This window comes from Eptatretus burgeri, chromosome 12 (genome assembly GCF_056783735.1).
Source record: "Eptatretus burgeri isolate ZD-2024b chromosome 12, Ebu_testis_v1, whole genome shotgun sequence".
Classification (NCBI taxonomy): Eukaryota; Metazoa; Chordata; class Myxini; order Myxiniformes; family Myxinidae; genus Eptatretus; species Eptatretus burgeri.
The window spans coordinates 83,022,274-83,042,608 of NC_140972.1; the positions used below are offsets into that span (position 1 = coordinate 83,022,274).

General features: G+C 43.3%; 1 protein-coding gene across 4 annotated transcripts in view; it reads right to left on the bottom strand.

Moving 5' to 3' along the window:
• The window catches only part of LOC147016010 (E3 ubiquitin-protein ligase NEDD4-like), a 136,890-nt gene that overhangs the window by 94,224 nt on the left and 22,331 nt on the right, over positions 1-20,335 (bottom strand). For 3 of the 4 annotated variants that reach the window (XM_085848693.1, XM_085848694.1, XM_085848692.1), the window contains exons 3-7: positions 20,195-20,276; positions 12,919-12,957; positions 11,526-11,579; positions 11,295-11,345; positions 4,543-4,586 (exon numbers count right to left, since the gene is read on the bottom strand). In XM_085848693.1, the coding sequence (XP_085704819.1) occupies positions 4,543-4,586; positions 11,295-11,345; positions 11,526-11,579; positions 12,919-12,957; positions 20,195-20,276 (270 nt within the window). Of the gene's footprint in view, positions 1-4,542; positions 4,587-11,294; positions 11,346-11,525; positions 11,617-12,918; positions 12,958-20,194; positions 20,277-20,335 lie in introns of all 4 variants that reach the window. The other variant, XM_085848695.1, reaches the window with a different exon arrangement.

Consider the following 20,335-nt stretch of genomic DNA (forward strand, 5'->3'; position numbering starts at 1 on the left):
ACGGGAAAAGAGACGGGAAAAGAGACGGGAAAAGAGACGGGAAAAGAGACGGAAAAAAAAGAGAGAAAAAAAGAGACAGAAAAAAAGAGAGAGAGGGTGAGAGGGTGAAAGGGCGAGAGGGAGAGAGGGAGATGGAGACGGAGACAAAGAAAACACTATAAATTTAGCAAGTTTCAAGGTTGAGGTGGGAAGGGTTAATAGGAATAACAAAGATTGTGGGTCAGGATGGCAGATGGATTGAGATGACAGTGCACTGCTTCTTTGAAGTCCTGGAGGGAACAATGGGTAGAATGGTTGGAATCCTTCGGAATTGTCATCGCTAAAGAGCTAATGCTATTCCCATCATCAGTACCCTCTGTTGGATCTTTTTAGCAGCGTCTCGCATAGCGAACGCTGCTCATAGAGAGCTCGGCGTTGTTCTTCTTATTATTCTTGTTCTTGTTCTTATTCTTGTTGTGAAGACAAAACCTTAATCTGGAGGACTCGGCTCTTGTATATGTATGTCAGGTCAGGTTCGATCTGTGACCTGCTACAGGTACCATGTAAACCTGTACTAACCTGTTCCATGGTCGGGTTGTCGGCGACTAAACCGTCTCCCCCACCAGGTTTTCTGGTGAGGGGGGTGTTTGGATATGGACACCCAGCAGGATTAAAAACAAAACCTGTCAAAGGGCGGAGGAGCTCCTTGTGAGCCAACGGCCATCCATATCTAGTGCCCAACTGTGTCTGCGGACGTCCTCCTGCAGTTGGGTTACTTCTTATTAGGAGGTTGGTGGCAGGATTTGCACTCCGGCCACCGTAAAACCCTTCATTCCGCAAAACGCAAAAACGCAAAAAAAATCTGAAAACCCACTCCGTGGGAGTACCTCCTGCGCAGCTTCCCTTCGCAGGGCAGCTCACCGGATGACGGGATTGGGGCAAAGCCTTCGGGACCCCCAATCTTTGATGATAGGAGGGAAACCAGACGTCGAGTTGGACGTCAAGGGTGTTACAATCCCTGTTGCTGACCCTCGAATCAACTGTGGTCCACCTTCGCTTGTGGAAACACGGGCTGCGGTGAACCAGTTGAAACCGGGCAAAGCTCCAGGGATCTGTGGCATCTATGCTGAACTTCTCCTGGCTGGTGGAAATGCTGCACTCGTGTCGTTGCATGCGGTTTTGTGCTCTGCCTGGAACACAGGCATCATCCCAACTGACTGGAAGAGGGGCCTTGTTTCCCCTCTTTGGAAAGGGAAGGGTGATCGCCAAGACTGCAACAACTACCGAGGGGTGACGCTGCTCTCAGTGCCGGGCAAGGTCTTTGCTCGGATAATTCTTGATAGGGTTCGCCACCATCTGCTTGAACACCAGCGTCCAGAGCAGTCAGGCTTTACACCAAAGAGGTCACCGATTGACCGTATCCTTGCACTTCGTGTCCTCACCGAATGCAGACGAGAGTTTCGGCGGGGGCTGCTTGCAGCCTATGTTGATCTCTGTAAAGCGTTCGATTCAGTGAATCGGGATGTCCTCTGGAGGATTCTTGGTCTTCGTGGGGTGCCACCAAAGCTGATCGATCTGATGTCTGAACTCTACTCTGGTACTGAGAGTGCTGTGAAGTGTAGTGGTACCATCTCTGACTTATTTCCAGTTGTTACTGGAGTTCGTCAGGGATGTGTACTTGCCCCCACACTTTTCAGCACTTGTATGGACTGGATTTTAGGGAGGATGTCGGAGAGATCAAGTTGCGGTGCATCGTTTGGCAATGTCAAGATCTCGGACCTTGATTTTGCAGATGATGCAGTCATCTTTGCGGAGACTTTAGACATCCTCTTGGGGGCCCTCGAGGTACTGAATGAGGAGTCGGAGCCGTTGGGATTACGGGTTTCTTGGGTAAAAACTAAGATCCAGGCTTTCAGTGACATCTTGGATGCTGCTGTCCTGTCTGTGTCTGTTTGTGGTGAAGATGTTGAGGTCGTGGAGAGATTCACTTACCTTGGCAGTGATATTCATGTCTCTGCTGGCTGCGAGTCAGAGGTCAATAGGCGTCTGGGTCGGGCCTGGGGAGTCATGGATTCACTGGATCATGGGGTGTGGCGCTGCCGGTACCTGTGCGGGAGGACGAAAGTCTGAGTCTTCAGGTCCTTGGTACTTCCAGTCTTGCTTTATGGCTGCGAGACTTGGACTCTGACCAAGGATCTGAGACGGAGACTTAATTCCTTTGGTACCAGGTCTCTTCGGAGAATCCTTGGCTATCGCTGGTCGGATTTTGTGTCCAACGAGCGGTTGCTGAGAGACTCGGATGAGATTTGTTACCTGCATAGTCCGTGAGCGTCAGTTGCGGCTGTATGGACATGTGGCTCGTTTTCCTGACGCTGATCCTGCTCACCAGATTCTCTCAGCGAGGGAGTCTCATGAGTGGAGGAGGCCAGTGGGCCGACCACGTGCCTCATGGTTGCAGCAGGTTGACCACCATCTCAAGGAGACCACCATCTCAAGTGGACGCAGCGACGCGCTGTTCTGGCACATGCTCCCATACCTGACCTGACCTGGCTCTTGTATATGCAAAATCCGGATCTCCTTAAATACTGAGCACATGTACACATCCTCACATAGACGGTTCCTTTTGAGAGCGTCTATCATGAACTTTTAAATACATTTGGACATTTGCTTTAAAGTTTCGAAAAGTTCACGTTACTATTTAAAGATTATTCCATTTATCGTATTGTAATTTCGTAAAGACATTATTTATTTCGTAAATACACGATATATCGTAAATACGTAAATACATTATGATGCGTTTCGCTGTTGGCTTAATCAAGTCACGTGACGAAATATCGGAAGTTGTCGTTTTTTTTTTAATTAGAAAAATTCTTTCTTTTTTTTTTAGCCGACAAAACCTTTAGGACGCTGCTCTTGGACACATTTGTCCTTGTTTCAATTTGACTTCAAATGTGCCTTTAGCACCGGAACTAGTTTCCGTTATCTCCAAACCCATTCTCTTCAACTACAATTCTGGATAAGGCACTATTTGTGTTGTATTCGACCTATCGACGACCTTTGACGCCAATTATGCTTTTTCCCCCCACTCAATTATCTTCCGGACTTCATCAGGAGGATAATTGAGTGAGAAGCTCAGAACCAATTGTTAATCATTGAGACCAAATGTTGGTATATTTATCAGCCATATTATTGCATCATTCCAAGTCTTGAGATTATTCTGACCCAATGTATTCAATTACAACTCCACCTGTCCTATTTTCAACACTAGCAGGACCTGTCGTCTTTCATTCCTCGAAGACATTATTCACAATTAATGTCCGAACACCCCACAACCTCTGACATCTTAAATACCTGCGGCACACCTTTATGAAGCACATGCAGGTAAGGAGGAGTAATTCCAAATTTGGGTGTCCTCTTGCAAATAAATTGGGAACACTATACAAGCAGTTCTGCAGTCGTGATACAATATTGATGGTCATAACCTTATTTAAATTAAAGATCCACACAGGGTAAATGCATCGTTAACACCATTAGTGTAAAAAATAATTAACGTACATTGAAAAAAGCCACAATTTCATAGTTTCAGATGTTTAGTGCCATTTTGGTGCCAGTAATTAAATGCCAAACAGAAGACTTATTACACCAAGGTAATTCTAAAGACTAATACTATTTGGCTATGATCATTGCCGAGATACAAAGTAACGATTTTTGCAATTGTGGAAACAAAATAGCTTGTACTTTGGCTGAAGAATTTGTAAAGAGATTGCTCTGGACATACTCATGTCTGTTTGCACAGCTTCATGTTCATAAAGACTATTCATTTATAAAGGAGCAAATAAGCATTTCAGAGTCCGAAATTGCTGTCATGCTCCTCAAACTTGATGCTAAATGAGACTTTCAGTATAAAAGACAGGGAGATACCTACTCCAGAAAATAAACCAAAAACTTGAATAACGAGAATTGCGAATGCAATCAAGCCTGTTTCACAAAAATGTATCAAAAACATTACATCCGATTGCTTTTTTCAACCACTGGGTACGATTTGTTTTTGTTGATTTTCGCCGATGGCTTTTGACTGGAGGAGCAACTGTGAAACCTTTCCCTGAAATGGCACCAAATTGCATACAGATGATCGAGCCAAATCACAATCGCCATGCAATGCACAAAGGCCAGACCAACGGTAAAACCATCCCCGCCTCGCAAAATGTGATATTTAATGGCCGAATAAAAACAGGCTTCTCATTAGTTGAACTACAGCATGCTGCAACACATTCCCGATCATATCAACAAAGTGTGCTGCCAGAAGAAAAAAACAGCCAGATGCACAAGCATATATTAGTAGACAGTCACATTGGTAAACTACTGCAAATATACATCAAAATGAAGCAATATTGTCATCAATTTGGCCATGCTGCTCTCAGTGTCTAGCCAATACCGAATCTTCCAATAAAAACATTGTATTTACCATTACCCGTGACCATCATCAGTGGCTGATAAAAAGGACCATGTAACCAAACAACAAAATAAACGTCAATTTCTGTCATTTCCAACATGCATTATTACCTTCGTGGAGAGAGAGCAAAATCCTTACACCAAACACTCCCTCCCTAACCAAGAAGGAAGGGGGTAAGACACACGCACGCACGAGCTTCATTTGGGTAAGACACACACGCACGAGCTTCATTTTAGAAAATAAAATATAAATGTTTAATTTGGAATTCACATCATGTTGGAAACATCATACAATGGAAGAAATGTTTCCGTCATACAGCATGGTTAAAAAGTTTGTAAATAAAAAAAATGGTATTTTCAATATCGTTCTCAGATTATCACATTATAGCATAATTTCTCTCAGCATAAAAACTACGTCTCAGATAATAAAATGATCACTGCCTGTTTTACATCTTAAATTGTTTAAGTATGAAGTTTTAAATTGTTAACTGCAGTTTTACATCTTAAATTGTTTAAGTATGAAGTTTTAAATTGTTAACTGCAGTTTTACATTCATGTCCCAAGCAGCACAAAGATGTACGGAGACATCAGTGTACTTTGATGCGCATTCTGAGAAAAACACAAAACCTGGGGTTTGAAACAGCATCACGAGATAGGTGCTCAGGTGAGAACACCAAGTCGGACCAACCTCAGCTAAAGGTTTTTTATTATCAAGGTGAAGGTTTCTTTTCTTGATTTGACCTCACAATGTGACTGCTTCTTACAACCATTACCCCCAACTCCCAAAACACTTGATAAATTCAAAATTAAAGTGGAACCAATCTCCAAGTTCTAAAATCTGAATTAGGAGAGACGATTACTACATTTAATTCTACTTCCTGGCAGAATAATACAATTTTGATTACCCTGCACTTGCAAAGCGAAAAGCGGGGTTAAGTTATCGGTCGCATCCGTGTGCCGTACGTGCGTGCATGTCTGCATTTTTAACATTCATTTTCTCAGGAACCGTTGGCCTGATTGATATGAAATTTTCCAAATTGGTGCACCACCTCCTGTATAATTTTATAATCATAATTATGATGTCATGTGTCATGTGGTACAGGCAAAATCTTGAAAGAAAAAACCTCCAAAAATTTGCACCTCTATAATCTCCGAAACTACTCTATGGAAAAAAATTTGCACATGTTTCATTGGCAAGTACTCCCCATGGGAAATAAGATATGTTAATGATGATGTCATTGCTGTAGTGTCATGGCAGAGGTGCGAACAGGCAGACACGAGCCGGAGGGTAACATAATTCCGCTTTATTGTCTCGAGCGAGAGGGTGGGCGTAGTATGCCCGTAACTCTGCTGTATTACGCACTCAATGCACCGTACAGGCACACGACCTACAAGACACTGCTAATGATACCACATGCCGCTACTGATGCTACTGGTGCTACAAGTCCCTAGCGGGCGCGAACAGCAATATGCATTGCAGACACGTGACTACCATCACAACTCCTCCACGCCCCCACAACGCTCTATGCATTGTGCTTTGCACGCGTATGCCAATACGCCACAATTGCTTTCTTCATTATGACATAATTCGACAAGCACAACGCTTGATTCGACAAGTAATGAAAAAAAAATTTCTTTGCAAGTGTTGGTCTAATTAATACGAAATTTTGACCAGACGTGCACCTCCTCCTGGAGGAATTTATAATAATTATGACGTCCTAGGTAATGTGGTACAGGCGACATCTTGGAAAAACTGAAAAACTTTGCACCTCTATCTCCAAAACCGCTCCATGGAAAAAATTGAAAGATGTCTCATTGTCACGTATTCCCCACGCGGAATAAGATATGCCAATGATGATGTCATTGGAACCTTCATTATGACGTCATAATTTGACAAGTGCAATGCTTGATCAGGTCAGTATGAAAAAAAAATTCTCTGCAATTGTTGGTCCGATTGACACAAAAGATATCACATCGGTGCACCTTCTCCTGTAGATTTATTTTAGTCATAATGATGTCATTGGTCACGTGGTACAGGCACTATCATGGAAAAAAACGAAAAACTGTGCACCTCGATATCTCCAAACTCCATGGAAAAAATTGAAACATGGCTCATTGTAATGTACTCTCCATGGGGAATAAGATATGTTAAGTATGATGTCATCAGTACCTTCGTTATGACGTTATAATTCGACATGTGCAACGCTTGATCCGGTCAGTACGAAAAAAAAATTATCCGCAATTGTTGAAACCACTGACCGATCAATGCAAAACTTTAACTAATTGATCAACTACCCAAGGGAAATATAGTTTGATAAAAGTGACATCATCGATCACCAGTCTGGCACCAACCATATTGGATCAAAGAAACAAACCTTAAAAAAAAAAACCAGATGAGTTGACTTGCACCAAGTCCTTCTCAAGACTACGCAGGGTAATTATTCTATGAATACCATCTAGTTTTTATATGCAAATAAAACCTTCAAGTTTTGCCCTCATCTGCATGTGCAGACATGTCACAACTCATTCGCATGGACACCAGCTGTGATTCATTCCACATTGAATAACCACATTTTAGCTCTTCCATGAAGCATTGCAACTCTTGACATTTTATAACCAGAGCGAAGTCAATGGCGAGCCATTGCAAATCCCCATGCCTTCCACCTAAAGTAAAGTTGAAGATAGCAAAAGATTCCACCAGGAATGACCAAATATCAAATCGAGTCAAAAAAAAAGCCCTGTGAGCCCCCAAGGCATGAACTGGGGGGTCAAATGCAAAAACAAACAAACAAGCAGTCAAAGACTGGTACTTACGAAATCGTCAACTTGACCTCTGACCTTGTCTAATAAAATCTGTCTCTAGAGAAGGTAGCAATGCAAACCAGAAGTTTCTACGATGATTCTGTACCAAACCATCAAAAATCGAATGTTTTGGATGTTTGACCTCACTGTGACCTTGACCTTTGACCGATTTCGACCAAAATCTAATCAGCACTAGCCATCACCCTCCTAAATCATGTGGTGTAATTTGACATTGGTAGCTTCTTCCGTTCTCGAGTTATCTGTACCAAACCATCAAAAATTGAATATTTGACCTCACTGTGACCTTGACCTTTGACCGATTTCAACCAAAATCTAATCAGCACTAGCCATCACTCTGAATCACTTGGTGTAATTTGACATTGGTAGCTTCTTCCGTTCTCGAGTTATCGTGCCTACAAACAAACAAACAAGCAGTCATAGACTGGTTAGTTAGTTGTGCCAAACTACCTGGTTAGTTAGTTATGAAATGGTACTTACGAAATCGTCAACTTGACCTCTGACCTTGTCTAATAAAAGCTGTCTCGAGAGAAGGTAGCGAAGCAAACCAGAAGTTTCTACGATGATTCTGTACCAAACCTTCAAAAATCGAATGTTTTGGATGTTTGACCTCACTGTGACCTTGACCTTTGACCGATTTCGTCCAAAATCTAATCAGCACAAGCCATCAGCCTCCTGAATCACGTGGTGTAATTTGACATTGGTAGCTTCTTCCGTTCGAGTTATCTGTACCAAACCATCAAAAATCGAATATTTGACCTCACTGTGACCTTGATCTTTGAACGATTTTGACCAAAATCTAATCAGCACTAGCCATCACCCTCCTGAATCACGTGGTGTAATTTGACATTGGTAGCTTCTTCCGTTCTCGAGTTATCGTGCCTACAAATAAACAAACAAACAAACAGAAACGGAAGGCATCAATATACTTACGAAATCTTTAGATTTCGTAAGTAACAAGCAGTCATAGACTGGTACTTATGAAATCGTCAACGTGACCTCTGACTTTGTCTCATAAAAGCTGTCTCTGGAGAAGGTGGCGACGCAAACCAGAAGTTTCTACCATGATTCTGTACCAAACCATCAAAAATTGAATTTTTGACCTCACTGTGAACTTGTCCTTTGACCGATTTTTACCAAAATCTAAACAGCACAAGCCATCACCCTCCTGAATCACGTGGTGTAATTTGACATTGGTAACTTCTTCTGTTCTCGAGTTATCTGTACCAAACCATCAAAAATCAAATATTTGACCTCACTGTGACCTTGATCTTTGACCGATTTTGACCAAAATCTAAACAGCACTAGCCATCACCCTCCTGAATCACGTGGTGTAATTTGACATTGGTAGCTTCTTCCGTTCTCGAGTTATCGTGCCTACAAACAAACAAACAAACAGAAACGGAAGTCATCAATATACTTACGAAATCTTTAGATTTCGTAAGTAAAAAGTCACATATTTCATGCGTCCCCCAATGTTGATTGGACATACAAAGTTTAATTAAAAATGTTGAAAAATGTGTCCGTAATTGCATTTTTTTGGTATTTGACCTTTTGACCCCGCCCCAGGTGATAGGGCCAAAGTGATACTGCTCTCGTACCTTTTTGCCATATGTGGTGATCATAACTTGCAAGTTTATGGAATTTCTGCACAATCATTTAGGAGTGTCTGGTGTTGGCTTAAAGGTCCCATGACACTCAAAACTTTCTGGTTATTTATATATTAACTTGACCTTCCTAGTGAAGAAATCACCCATGTTTTTTTTTTAAATCAACAATGGGATAATTAGACCAATATTTCGAACATTTGTAGTGCTTTTCACAACTTGCTATGCCTCGCCCCTTAAAAAGTTGACTTCAGCGAACCGCAGCGTTGACGTCATCTGCAGAAACTGTACAGAGTGGATTGACTCGAGATGTCGCGCGCCGTATAAAGTACGTACAAATGCATTGTGCACATGTGTTTGCTATCTCACCGATCGTCTTAATTCCTGTGATTGTTTCGCGGGAAAGAAATTCTGCTTCTGAGCCGTGTATGCACAACAATCACGAGGCAATTATTTATCCCTTTACTACCTTGTCGTAGTCGTGTACAAATCCAATACATGTATGCACAATAAAGGGCTATACCATGTCCACAAAATATTAAATGTGACTGTTGAACGTTTCCATTAAAAAAGAAACTTACAGGGACATACAAGTAAAATACTAAAGATTAATATTGCATCATTTCAAGGCACAAGGAGATAATTTTAAAATCAAAGAAAGTGAAAAACCTGCACCCACATTTTGCAGCTTATTGAATTATTCGTTGAAACCAACCTGTTGGGATAGGTACGATTCCACATACATGCAAGCCAGGTATGGCTGCACTCGACATACATGGGTTTATTCTAAAGTGAAGGTACTGCTTCCATTGGCTTGCTATTCATTAACATTTAGCCAAAATGCTGTAATAAATGAACAGGGAAAAATATGTTGGCACAACTATGAAAGACAAATTTATCTGTCCTATTGCATGGCCTCATATCCTCGGGACTCTTACACATTGACTTATACATTGTGTGCATGCTAATACAAGTTACTTGTCAACTTTAGAGTATAGACTAGTCCGATAAATTCATCGTCCGTCCGACTAGTCCGATAAATCTGACGTGTTGTAGCTTTCTTTTATTATTTTCTTTTCTTGATTGTTTTCTACTGGCGCTACATGACGACAGTAACAATAAAATAAATAAAAATGCATCAGAACGTCAGATTTATCGGACTACTCTGGACAATTGTGTCGCAAGGTGTGTTCGGCACACCAGTTTTCATCGTATCCGGACAGCGAGATTGCTTCGTTTTATGCGCGGAGAGACACGGCCGATGACATGCGCCGACCTTGTTTGTGATTAATTCGCCGCGGTGCAACATGTCCGCTGCGCTGCGCTGGTCACGTCACCTCACTGAAATATTTCTGATATCGAGCAGTATGCTGGTCGAATTTACATTATTGAATTATGAATAGGATTTAGTCTAACCAGTTGTTATTGCCAAGTCTTCCTTCGATGTCCTCCCGATCATCATGAACTCCGGGAATTTCATCGCCATTTTCCTCTGCTTGTCCTGCTTCGGGCTCGAACTGCTAAGGCCGTATTTCATTTCCAGCTGCCTGAACTTCACCTCCCACGACTACGTTATCCGACAATTCTCCATGTGATTCAGACCAAAATCCTTCATTTCACTCACACTCACTGTCGCTACCAGACAAATCAAAGTCCATGTCATCCATTATTCAAAACCAAATGTTTGATTTTTTTTTAAAGCAGAAATGAACGAAGCGTTTGAGTCGACCAATCGAATGTGGAAACGCACAGAAAACCAATAGAATCACGTTGACCACCAACCCGAGTAATTAACGTGCAGCCTTTGTCGTCCTGCAGTTGACGTCATGTGGGTTATGCCTCTTTCAGTAGAATTTTTAGGGGCGTTCCCGAAGTGGTTTGTTTTTTTAATTTTACATTTTACAGAACGAGTATTGTGAAAAAACATTGTCAGATCTGAAATCACTATGAAAAACTCCTATAGGACATATATACTGTATATATGCAATTTCAGTACTTTTGGGTGTCATGGGACCTTTAATGGTTAGGGTGGCAGGCTTTCGACCGAGGGTCCTGAGTTCAAATCCCGCTCAGCTATTGAATTAACAACAGGTGGGGTTAACTCGGCCTGTCATCCTTCCGAGGTCGGCAAAACGAGTGCCAGCATGCTGGTATACTGTGTCGGAGTGGCGACACGTCCAGGATTGTGCCCAATAGCCAAGGAGACTGCTTAAGCCGCAACAACGCTCTGCACAGAGTATGGTCCCAATCTCCTTCATTTAGGAGGAGCTAGCATAACAGACAGACAGAGACAGCTGATAAGAATATCCTCCCCCCCCCACCCCTACCACCCCCATTATATTTTTCTTCTTTTCTTCAAAGAGCATGTGGAAAACTAGACCATCACATGGCATCACCATATAAATAATAATGGGTTTGTTAAAAGTGGAAACTTACCGGAAGATTCAGCAACGAAATGTCAACTTGCCCAAGAAAGTCATCACGAGTCTGCAAAGCAACCGAAACCAAAAACTACCCTCCACTTCAATAAAGTAAAAGGACAAAGATGCAGTCACTGTGCAGGGACTGCTATTTATATTAAAGAACTGCAAATAATTCCACATGTTTGACAAAACATTTAATGTTAAACTTTATCATTAGTATATGCAGCAGCGCACGAACACGTACCAACCGATTTTCATCAAAAACCTCAAAAAGAACTCTGTGGCTTTGAGGATTAACCTGCAAAAGGGACGGGATGAAGTAGAACACGTCAAACCTACAGTAAGTTAGTGGCACCAAGTGAGTGTGAATCACAAGTGTTGATGTTATAACGTAATGCCAAAACCGATAGATGTTAACAGTTTCAACGCTGACATACACAATCAATTTTACTCCATTAAGTCACCTTGTGGACTGTTGTAAAGCTACCGAAAAATAACACATCAATTTAGCAGTTCAGTCAGTAAAACCAAATTTCAAAGTGGATCTTCTTAACCGGTTCATATGATCGGAGCGGGAATGGTGGGGTGAGAGGTTGAAGGCAACCCTTGTTTTGCCCCACCTCGATGTCTTGTATACAGTCCACAGATCAAGTGAATTAGCAGTTGAAGCCGCATCGAAGAAAGGTTTAACTTCTCAGCCAATAGTTTGGCGTCAAACACTTACCCAACCTTCTCGTTATGAAAGGGAGGATATCAGGACTTTCTTTTTCGGAAGATAAAACTTGTGCATCACAAGAGGTCACTTTATCTTCCCCATTCAGGACAATTTGAAATGCCAAAGTCCAGCATTGTGTTGAAGATAATTGCTTGAAATTCTTTCAGGCTGGAGAGCTAACAAAACCCAGCACTCCGTGTTGGTCAAATTACAACTAATTGCTTCCACTTCAACATTGTCGAGAAAACAAGTCCAAAATAATGTGAGCCATGACAGATGCCAAAGTTGACAAAATATATTTGCCAATGGATAAAATCAAGAGGAAGGTGATTGAGGTATGCACGCCGCATTGCGAAGCAGGGAAAAGTCGACGTTTTGGGTGTTGACGCTTCATCCTCCTTTGCCCTGACGAAGGGTTCCACCCAAAACGTCAGCTTCTCCTTGCTTCCCACGGCAGTTAGCATACCTCAGTCAACGTCCTGTTGATTTAATCTACTCTTCTAACTGTCTGCCGACGCAGATAGACACTAGCCTTCACCAGAAAGACTAGTTCTTCATTAAACACCTTTGCCAGTCTTGCAAAGTCTGATCAACAGGACGAGACAAATAAACTCACCGAACCATGTGAACAACTAAACTTTCGTGTCCCAAACAGAGATTTCTTAGAATTGCATGCGAGTCTCAAACCTGTTTATTATTTATTTATTTAATTATTTCTTTTACTTTAACTTCACATTTCACTATTTTTAAAAACCAAGTTTCACAAATCAAGAAACTTTATCTTCAAAGCAGAAAACTAAAGCTTGATCAACCTTCTTCACTGATATTCTTTAGCCGTCCACATCCATCACAACGACTTCAGCAATAATGGAAGAAAACAAAAACATAGCTGCTGCAACATTACCGATAATATCATACTTACTCGGAGATGAAAAGTTTCATGCCAGTGTGGGTTCAAAGTCTGTGAGGTTGGGAGGAAGGGGCGAGTCAAAAAGCAGAACAGGAGCAAGTGGAAAAATGCGTGTGATATTGAGAGAAAAAATGGAGTGGCAGAGGAAGAGTGCATGTACGAGCAATTATTCTCTCCACACAAAGATACTGCACATTATCCCTTGTGAAAACAAACACATTGATGCAACAAGAATGAATCATCGGGTTAAGGACAGGTCATCAAAACACCGAGTAAAAATCAAAAGCAAAGCTCGAGGATTTTCTTTTGTAAAGTATTATGAACAGAAAAAGAATGAGGCAGAAAATCACTATTTTGTATTACGACTGCAAAATTACTTCTGTACCCTTTCACCTCCAATCCCTTTATATAATGGTTAAAAACGAATGCGCTATCTTGTCGCAAGGCGAACACTCACATGTGAGCTGTCTCGCCTGGGTTTGAATCTCGGCCCAGCTATAAATTGTCATCCTGGTGTTTTGCAGGCAGGGCGATTCATCAATGGATGCGCCTCGTCCCTTGGATGGACGTTAAACCGAGCATCCCATATAGCAACATTAGTTGGTGGATGTCAGACATCCCACACCACCCTTCACAAAGAACAGTTTCTCTTCAATTCAAAATGCCCTTCTCAGCCGGTCGATAATCAGCGAGTCACAAATATCCACGAAAGCACTTTCCAGGCTGATTTGATGGAATTAAAACCTGATATGTTGACATTTTCTTCTCTCAAATGAAGCACATGATGCGAGTAGCATAATTGCTGCGGAGCATGACTGTAGCACTGATGAAGTGCCTCTATACTATTAGATACATGAGGACAGGAATTTTGAGGATGGCAGGAATGCTGGCAATAACGTGGTAACTTTTCATAAAAAGGCCCTGAGCAATCTCTGATAATGATATTATTCAAACAGATTGCTGAAGCATCCGTTCTGAGTCTGGAAGGTCAGCGGTTATGAACTCCAGCCCATCAAACCGATGACTTTGAAAATGGTACTTACTCCTTCCTTGCTTCACGCTCAGAATTTAAAAGGATAGAATATGGACAAACAACCATCGGTTGGCAAACATTGTGCAGGCTTGATGGGTGTCATGGCATATTGCGTTGAAGTTCCTTGTAAGCAAATACCACCTACCACTTCGTTGACTGAAATACTAATAGGGGAGAGAAAAAGACAGGGGAGAGAGGGAGAGTGGGGGAAGACTGAGGAGGTAGAGGGGAAAAAAATTAGAGGAAGGAGGAGGAGCGAGGAGGGAGGGAGAGGGGGAAAGCAGACGTGTGGTGGAGCGGTAATTACGATTCATACTGTTTCATCAAAACAATTCTGCACAGAATATCAGTGAAGATGGAAAAAAAATAATGTCTGAAATCCATAAATACAACCCAGACATGTCTGGAGACAAAGAGGGAGGTAGAGGTAGAGGTAGAGGTAGAGGTAGAGGTAGAGGTAGAGGTAGAGGTAGAGGTAGAGGTAGAGGTAGAGATAGAGGTAGAGATAGAGGTAGAGAGGTAGAGAGAGGGAGAGAGAGGTAGAGATAGAGGTAGAGATAGAGGGAGAGAGAGGGAGAGAGAGGGAGAGAGAGGGAGAGAGAGGGAGAGATAGAGGTAGAGAGAGGGAGAGAGAGGTAGAGATAGAGGGAGAGAGAGGGAGAGAGAGGGAGAGAGAGGGAGAGAGAGGGAGAGAGAGGGAGAGAGAGGGAGAGAGAGGGAGAGAGAGGGAGAGAGAGGGAGAGAGAGGGAGAGAGAGGAGAGAGAGAGGGAGAGAGAGGGAGAGAGAGGGAGAGAGAGGGAGAGAGAGGGAGAGAGAGCGAGGGAGAGGGAGAGAGAGAGAGAGAGATAGAGGGAGAGAGGTGGAGAGAGAGGGAGAGAGAGGGAGAGAGACGGAGAGAGAGGTAGAGAGAGGGAGAGAGAGAGGTAGAGAGAGAGAGAGAGAGAGAGAGAGAGAGAGAGAGAGAGAGAGAGAGAGAGAGAGAGAGAGAGAGAGAGAGAGAGAGAGAGAGAGAGAGAGAGAGAGAGAGAGAGAGAGAGAGAGAGAGAGAGAGAGAGAGAGAGAGAGAGAGAGAGAGAGAGAGAGTTGATTGTGGGTGGCTGGTACACTGTATTGGGAGGGGGGAGAGCCAGGAGGAGAGAGACAGGGGTAAAGATAAAGATAAAGATAAAGATAAAGATAAAGATAAAGATAAAGACAAAGATAAAGATAAAGATAAAGATAAAGATAAAGATAAAGATAAAGATAAAGATAAAGATAAAGATAAAGATAAAGATAAAGATAAAGATAAAGATAAAGATAAAGATAGAGATAAAGATAAAGATAAAGATAAAGATAAAGATAAAGATAAAGATAAAGATAGAGATAGAGATAGAGATAGAGATAGAGATAGAGAGAAACAGAGAAAGAGAAAGAGAAACAGAGAAAGAGAAAGAGAAAGAGAAACAGAGAGAGAGAGAGAGAGAGAGAAACAGAGAAAGAGAAAGAGAAAGAGAAACAGAGAGAGAGAGAGAGAGAGAGAGAGAGAGAGAGAGAGAGAGAGAGACAGAGACAGAGACAGAGACAGAGACAGAGACAGAGACAGAGACAGAGACAGAGACAGAGACAGAGACAGAGACAGAGACAGAGACAGAGACAGAGACAGAGACAGAGACAGAGACAGAGACAGAGACAGAGACAGAGACAGAGACAGAGACAGAGACAGAGACAGAGACAGAGACAGAGACAGAGACAGAGACAGAGACAGAGACAGAGACAGAGACAGAGACAGAGACAGAGACAGAGACAGAGACAGAGACAGAGACAGAGACAGAGACAGAGACAGAGACAGAGACAGAGACAGAGACAGAGACAGAGACAGAGAGAGAGAGAGAGAGAGAGAGAGAGAGAGAGAGAGAGAGAGAGAGAGAGAGAGAGAGAGAGAGAGAGAGAGAGAGAGAGAGAGAGAGAGAATTAGACAGAGACAGAATTAGACAGAGAGAGAGAAAGAGACAGAGAGAGAGAAAGAGACAGAGAGAGAAAGAGACAGAGAGAGAAAGAGACAGAGAGAGAAAGAGACAGAGAGAGAAAGAGACAGAGAGAGACAGAGAGAGACAGAGAGAGACAGAGAGAGACAGAGAGAGACAGAGAGAGACAGAGACAGAGACAGAGACAGAGACAGAGACAGAGACAGAGACAGAGACAGAGACAGAGACAGAGACAGAGAGAAGAGAAAATGTTATGCTTTATGAACAAAACACACACAGACACTTTAGGTTTTAAAAAAAATATGCAATGTCAAGTCTCGTATACAAGCTAACACACAGAATGTACAACAAGGGTCGCAGGAGACAAGCGGGGTGGGAGAGGGAAGCACAAAACAGTGGGGAACAGAGATATGAGATCTGTGCAAGGGAGAGGGATGGGGGTGGGGTACACAGGGTAAACAAGATGGCCACAACAGGGACTTTCAGGTCCTTACACCAACACTTCTTCCTATATTTCCCTTGTGGTTCCAGACTCTAGCAAACAACATATTGTTACGGCTGTGGAAATTCGCAATACACCATAAAGGGTCCTCAGGTGAGATATATCGAAAAGTTCATGTGTAGTTAGCCCACACCTGTTGTTTAGAGGGAATATGTGTGATTCATCCAGGCTGCAACGCTTTGAGTTTGAGCCATTCTTCTTTCTCTATCGTTATTTTGGACCATTAAGCCACCAACAACTCAAACACCACCACCCTTGCCTCTTTACCTCCACAACTCCATCCCGCAAACATCACTTCACGCCATTCCCAAACGACGCCCGCCAACCACTACAGCAAACCCCCACCACCTTCGCCTTTCTCCTTCCACAACCATCGACCCCACCACCAGTCAACATCGAACGTCGTACTGTCCGAAGCCGTTAGGTAATTGATGCCGAACGCGTCGAGCCACGAGTGCAATGGATGCCTTTACGGGAGAGAAATTCGGATCAGGAAGACTTCACGCCCCTTTTCCTCCGTCCAATGGGCGAGCGTCGGGTGGTATGGCCCCGCCTCCAAGCATGATGAATGTGGATTCTTTACGGGAGAGAAATTCCGATCAGGAAGGCTTCATGCCCCTTTTCCTCCGTCCAATGGGCGAGCGTCGGGTGGTATGGCCCCGCCTCCAAGCGCGATGAATGTGGATTCCTTACGGGAGAGAAATTCGGATCAAAAGAGGCTCATGCCCCTTTTTGCCACACCAATGGCTGAACAGAGGGTGGCGTGGCCCCGCCTCCAATCGCGTTTTGATCCTAAAATCTGCATACAGGCCCCTCGCGCGGTCTATAAAAGACGCGAGTCTGTGTGGAACTTGTTTTTTTCAGTTGTGGTGTGGGGGTCGCTCGTCTCGTCGCTGGGATTGTCTCGTCGCGGGAATCGAGCCACTTTCGCTTTCACAAGCGACCAAGCCAGCCAGCCATTCCCCTCGCTCGACCCTGAACATCAACAATTCCCCCCCATCCGCGCTGAGATAATGCCGGTGGCCCCGTTCATTCCCCAGCCTAATCGTGGTGCCGGTCCAACCGTGCTGGCGCGGAGCACGCCGGAGAGGGCTCACCGACCACGCCAGGGGCACGGAGTCTGGGCGCAGCCGCGCCGATATTGCGGCTTGCCCACCGTCGCGTCACGAGGACGTGGCTAAGACCATTTTGGTCTCGTGGACCTGGTCTCGTCCACAGACCCCGTCTACCTCCCTGCCTATGGGGAGGTCTTTCCTGTTTATTTTGAACTAGTACGTGCCAGCAAAAAAAAAAAAAAAATTATAAATAAATATCCAAACCGCGAGCAACAAACAACAACCACACAGGCCGTTTCTTCGCTCTTGCATGCCCGTACGTGCGTGGCCCGGAACTTCGCATATTATTCCCAGTTACGATTATTCGCAACTTAGTTTTAATACCCGATTATTCAATTAGCGCCAACGTATTTTACCTTTTCGCAATGTCGTGGCAAGGAAAAACAAAAAGAGAAGAGAGAGAAAAAAAATTTACTTCCTGGTTCGGAGCATACCAGCACTCTGCCGTTACCGAAATTTATACACCATCTAATATGAAAACGATCATAACTTGGGGCATTGTGTTTATCTATAAATGCGCAGAAGAAATCGAGTAATTATTAGAATACACGAAGTCATCACTCTCCGGAAGCCCATATGTTGTAACCTGTAATGGGGAACGCAGCTGAACTTCCCTTCCCCCATCGGCCACGCCCACGCAACAACGTGTCTTGTCATTGGTTTGGTAAATAAATGGCCATAACTTGGGAAGCACTTGTCCGATTAATATCAAACCTTTAAAAGGCACATCCTCAGGTCCCCAGCAATATATCTGGCAAGTTTCAATTACATCGGACCAGTGGTTGTCGAGAAACAGCGGTCACAGACACACACACACACACACACACACACACACACACACACACACACACACACACACACACACACACACACACACACACACACACACACACACACACACACACACACACACACTGGTGGAATTATAGATAGATGAATGATGTGGCGCCGAATCCCGACAAGTATAATTGTTTAAGTGTTGTAAATAATTATAGTCGGTAGTAGTGCTTTTGCTTTTGTTGCATTTTGCTTTTGCTGCACATGGCATTACTGCCTTATGTGCGTGTGTTGTGTGTGTGAAAATAAAGTGCTTGCTTGTCAAACTGTTTCCCGTTTCGTTTGCATCCTTTCCTCTGTTTGAAAGTTCCATCTTGCATCACGTAAGGGATTTGTAGTGGGTTGAAACACCCGATAAGTAATCTGAACCGTCGAGGTCAACGATAACTCCGCTCGGTTATCCCTGCAGCACGGAACGAGCCGCTTAAGCGGTTCGTGTCCGAAGTCGACCTGCGGCGAGGTACGATCGCCTGGTCGACCACTCGCGCAGGTACTTAGGTAGGTCGAATTTGGTGAGCAAACCTATCTTGCGCAGGTGGGCAATTGGCACGATCGTGGTGAGGTTAAACCCCCACCCGTGACTAGCTCCTGGCGGTAGTTCCCGGAGGGTCACGACTGAATTGTCCGTTCCGGTGGGCGACGCGTCGCGATTCGAGTTACATGGCCGATCGCACGCTGGACGGGCCAAAATTCGTAACAATATTTATAACACCCATCACAGCTCCCGTGGCTCCCTAGCACTTCCAACATTAATAGTAAATATAATCATTCAAAACTTACCCTGTACATTAACAAGTCACAGATATGTCCTTCCCACAAGTGTTCAGAAGCACCTAATCCAAATACAGTCCATTCACTGGTAGCGATCCGTCGGGAGTTTGCGTAAAACACGTCCCTCCACTCGGGCCTTACATCAACCCACATGGTTGGGAGTTTGCAGTATGAGCAGCTGCCCATTTGGCAAGTTGAGAAAGTTATGTCAATTTTTCGTTGTTCAGTGGTACAGCTATTTTTGTCATGTACGAAGTATTTTGGATTTCCTGTCGAGCTTCGTGAGCCATTTTAGGGAACAATCCTTATCCCGGACACATGATGCACTGTACTTTATTTTGCCCTGAACTCGGTCGGCAGTTTCCAGGGTTTTCTGTGCATCTGCACCGAGCATTCTGGGATGGATTACAACATTTTGAAAGTCACACGTCATGTCGAGGAATTGTACAAATGCAAGTTATTTGCTGTTCTTCACATACTGACCATCAATGTAATCTTAGGATCATCATGCTCTCAGAGCATTCGACTGAAGAGAAATGGTGAAAATGAGGTGGCATCGTTTTCAATTGTGTGCATAAACAACACACATTTCAAAGAAAGACAGAAACATTTTTTGCCATTTCACAGCTTTGTGATGACAAAAATGCGGCCCTTGGCAATGTGCAATTGGAAGTGGCTGGGTGATGCTGATATTTCCTCTTGCCACCCTGATAAAGAATCTGACCCACTCCCTCTGGGAGGGCTTGGCAAGAAGCTTGAACAGATTCTTTTTTAAAGTACGGATATTCCATTCAAATAATCCTCCTTAGCTTTTTTGCATGACAACATGTCGCAACAAGACGTATTAAGAAGTGGAAGCACCGGTTTACAAACAACCACTATTGTCTGGATATTATTGGAAGAAAAGAAATGGTGGTACTCGTTTTACATGGATCAGAAACGTTGAGGATTTTGCTGTAATATTTCAATATGCATCCATTTGCAATGAAAATGCAATGATAAAGCACAAACATGCCATTGTTAAAATTAAATAAAATCATAAAAATTTGGAAATAATTGACAAACCCTCTTTATGGTCTTTGTGTGCAGAGCTTCAATCACTTGGTAAGACTTGCTATCATAGAGAGTGATCTTCACATAAGGGTCACTGGGCAAAAGACAGAAAATCAAATAAATAAATAAATAAATAAAACAACACCGGCGGAT